The sequence below is a fragment of the Aspergillus nomiae genome (genome assembly GCF_001204775.2).
Source record: "Aspergillus nomiae NRRL 13137 chromosome Unknown contig00818, whole genome shotgun sequence".
Taxonomy (NCBI): domain Eukaryota; kingdom Fungi; phylum Ascomycota; class Eurotiomycetes; order Eurotiales; family Aspergillaceae; genus Aspergillus; species Aspergillus nomiae.
In genome coordinates this window covers 1-3,907 of record NW_015378873.1, presented here as the reverse complement: position 1 = coordinate 3,907, position 3,907 = coordinate 1, and the positions used below count along the sequence as shown (strand labels likewise).

General features: G+C 49.6%; 1 protein-coding gene across 1 annotated transcript; it reads right to left on the bottom strand.

The window, feature by feature from the left end:
* Positions 1-1,214: 1,214 nt before the first annotated feature.
* On the bottom strand, positions 1,215-2,648 carry ANOM_011903 (camp independent regulatory protein; the record flags this gene model as incomplete). Its single annotated transcript, XM_015557155.1, has 1 exon — positions 1,215-2,648. One exon carries the CDS (start codon positions 2,646-2,648, stop codon positions 1,215-1,217), a length of 1,434 nt encoding a protein of 477 aa, XP_015400830.1.
* Between the last annotated feature and the right edge of the window lie 1,259 nt (positions 2,649-3,907).

The following is a 3,907-nucleotide window of genomic DNA, read 5'->3' as shown; positions in this document are numbered from 1 at the left end:
GGGAATTCAGTACTGTGTGGTGGTAACCTTGGTTCATGGGCTGGTTACGGTGACATCTCCCATTTTTTCTCTTCTTCGTTCTTCTTCTTGCTTTTCCTGTCTTGATTCCTAGGCTGACACTGTATGGCATTGTTGTCTGCGTAGGTGTAAGGTCATGACATCCACATGGGTAACCCTAACTAGAAAGAAAGACGGAGGAAAAAGAGATGGTATCAAGTTATGGAGAAAGCACAGCAAAGAAATCCAGATAATTATACTTGAATTGACCCTACTTTTCCCGAATACAACGAGCCGGATATCGATCGAGTCGAACAAAGAACCACCCACATGTGCAAATCGTGAACTGAAACAAAAGAAAAACATGAACGTGAGAGAGAAGTAAAATGACTGATCCCTCCCAGATAATAAGATATCGCGAAAGCCATCCCATCCATCACAAATGATACAAGAGAAGTAAACGTTTCTCGTACATCTCCTGCACAACACTGCTTGAGTACCCGAAATCATCTTGCAGTCGACAACGGCCCCAGGTACAATCGCAGCAGGGGCCCAAGAAAAGACACAGCGTAATGATATCACCAGCTCCTCGCTGAACATCGCATGAAACACTAGCAGAAGGGAGTAGAAGAGATAGCGAGGCGGCTCGGCAAACCAGCGTTGCATCGAACCGACTGGTGGACCGGCGACTCACGCCTCCATATACACCATAATTCACGGCGTCCTCCCAGAAAACACTAAGGATATGGTCGTGACGAACAACAGAAAGAAAAGAAAACAAACAAAAAGATATAATACCACAGATAACCGCCCCAAACCGTGCCACCCAAACCGACCCATTGATCATAATCACATTAGAGCGACACGCAGAGAACATTGCTTTCAGAGGGGATAGTAATGAAATAACGACGAAAAAGCCGCCCCGACGGCAGAAAGAATACGAACGAAGGCTAGAACTAAAGAGAGGGAATTTTGCAGTGCATCACATCATCGTAGGGGGAATAACAAATATAACGTTCGAAGAAACAAAAAGAGCCACCGGTATCTCCTCTAAGAGCAGTAATCATCCGGGTAATCATCCGTAGCATATATGCAGAGTCTATTCCCAAATTGCCGCCCTTCTGGAGAGAGAAAACGTATAACATGCGAAAAGAATTAGGTGTTAAGAATGGAAAAGAGGGAAATGAAGAAGTAGAAGAGTGTCCGACCAATGATGGTTATACTTGCGGTTGAGCCGGAGCAGCCGTCGTCCAAGTCGAGACCGGGTAGTTCGCATGGGCACCTGGACCGGTGGGGCCCACATAATACGGATGCCTGTCGCTGCCAGGGTAATAAGGACTAGGCATTGGATTTGACTCCCGACGAGGGATACTAGGGTCAAAAGCCGCCATGCCGCGCTGTTCCAAAGACTGGTGCGACGTCCCATCCAATTGCCCCGCTAGACTGAAACTATTACCCCGTGAATATGTCGCCGGAGTGGCAGGATCCATCGGTGAGGTTGCATCGGTTGCAACACTGCGCGAGGAAATCGAAGAGTTCCGATAAGCGGAGGGGCTGTGATCCGAGTGGGACCGATTCCGGTCGCTCAAAGAGCTCGGCATAGCTCCGCCCATGGCGGATGGAATGGACGACGAAAGAGGATTATGGCTCAGCCCATCGAAGCTCGTGCCATACTGCGTGGGAGCTCGGAACTGTGGATAATCGTCGGGTTTCTGTGGGATCTGAGTGGGAGCTGACGGAGCAGGAAGATAAGGATTGGGGGCCGGCTGTGCAGGGATTGATCCGGCCATGGAATACGCCGCCATCGGGGCCGACTGTGGCGGATGGGTTGCCGCATAAGGATTTGCGTGCATATAGAAGTCCGGATGAGGACTGGGCATCCCATACCCTGGGGGGGCTACCAGCTGCGGACGATATCCGTACAGCGCGTGGGATGGGTCATTTGCATTCTCCATGCCGCCAGTCTCTAGATCATCAATGGGAGCCCGGAAGCTTTGCTTTTGGATCAGTTCTGCCCGGGGCCTGATAAATCTCAGTGAATCGACCATCGACGGCGGGTTCAAGACACCTCTCATCACATCCTCGACGCTATAGTATGACACCAGATGGTGCGTCACGCCGGAGACAGTCACACTCATCGTCTTCTTGACGAGACCTGAGTCCTTGAAGCCGTATGAATCCACCAAGGAACCGACTAGCGCTCGTTCTACATCTGACTGGTGCGATCTCTCTCCGAACGTCCCGGTTGACGAAGGAGAATAGGCCTGGCCACCGTTACTGTCATGGCGTGAATAGGGGTCACTGGGTCTGCCTGGAGGGACTGGCCGTCGGTTGGCCTTCTTCATCGCTCGCTTCTTCTCGCCCGGGGGGAATGGCTTTTCGAGTTCTCTATAGACCAAGAAGTTGCCTAGAATGCGACTCGGACTCCAAGTGACGCCGTCGGTCCATCGCTTGATCCCCGATGAGTTTTCCTCGTAGATGAACACGCTGCCGCTCCGGACCAAATGACCACGCTCCCGGTCATGAGGTCGGCGAGGCACATGATGCAGGACACCGGTCAAACACGCCTCGAACAGGATTAATGCATCTTGCGTTGTCGCAACGTACCCCGTGAAGGTAGGCTCCAACACTGTGGTGGTGCCGTTGACCATTGTTTATGGTTGTTGTAGGTTCGAACCTAGTTCAAAGGGGGCCAGAGAGGTAAAATCGATCAAAGTTAAGGCCACCGCTGATCAAGGTTTCGCGGGCTAGATGGTTATTCAACAGAGTAGTAGCTCCCAACCCGCAGAAAGAAGGATGGCATACACAAAAGACTCGCGATTTCGGTGAATCGCGACTGCCAGAAAAAAGTACGGTTAAATAAATCGAGGAGCTCTCTCGCGCTCTCTCCTGCGATGTAATCACACTCGAGAAAAAACTGGAGCTTGGAGAATGGGAGAATTTGGGAGGGGGAGGCAAATGTCCAGTCGACCTTCCCGGGGCGAAGTTTAGGAGGGAATGACAGGTTGATGGAGAGTCAAAGCGGACGGTGAACCGTAGAAAAGGGATGATGGCGCAAGTTAAAATCCCCTCCTCTCAACGAGTTGAAAGATCACCCAGACGTGGGCGACCCGGATCGACAACAAGCACGGGCCCGTCCTTTCTTGCCCAGGTCTTTCGGGAGGAAAAGACAGGTTGGATCCGGAGAGATTCAATCACCCTAAGCAATTCCTGGGTCGACTGGAGCTCTGGTTCCACGGATAGCGATCGGGATCGTAAAGTGTTGACTTATGACTAGACTCGTCCCCGAACCAGAGAAAGCGCTGCGGGAATTCTAAGAGTTGGGCCTGCAAGATGGGTCAGATGAACCCCGATTTTTATCGTCACAACTCCCAACGAGAAGCGAAAGAATGTTATCGTATACACCAAACCCGACGCGCAAGAAGAAGAATCAAATGAACGAGAGAGAAACAGAACAGAAAAAGTAAAGAAAGATCAATTCGGCTTACACTTTGGTGAAGACAGTGAATGCGCAGTTTGGGGTGCCTGGTTCCGGAGGAGGGAATGTAAGCCGATTTTATCCACTTTTTGGGGTTCAGAACAGCCACCAATGCGCCATACGAAATTGAGATTAGAAAACGAAACAATAACAAGAGCTGTGGAAATCTCAGAGAACAACTTGAAACATCCTGGGGGGGAAAAGTAATCAAAAATAAAAAGGGACCAAAACAAGATGAAGATATTGAGCAGGATGGGGCAAAGGTTTAAAAATTATAGACTAAATCAAAAAGCCAAAGAAATAAAATAAGAGGAATTTAAATGATCAAGATTCACATAACAGACTGCAGGGTTCGTCCAGGGTAAGGTATTGTAACAGCTCTTCCCTTTTTTTTCCAATCTGGATTTTTTGATTTTTCAAAAATTGAAAATA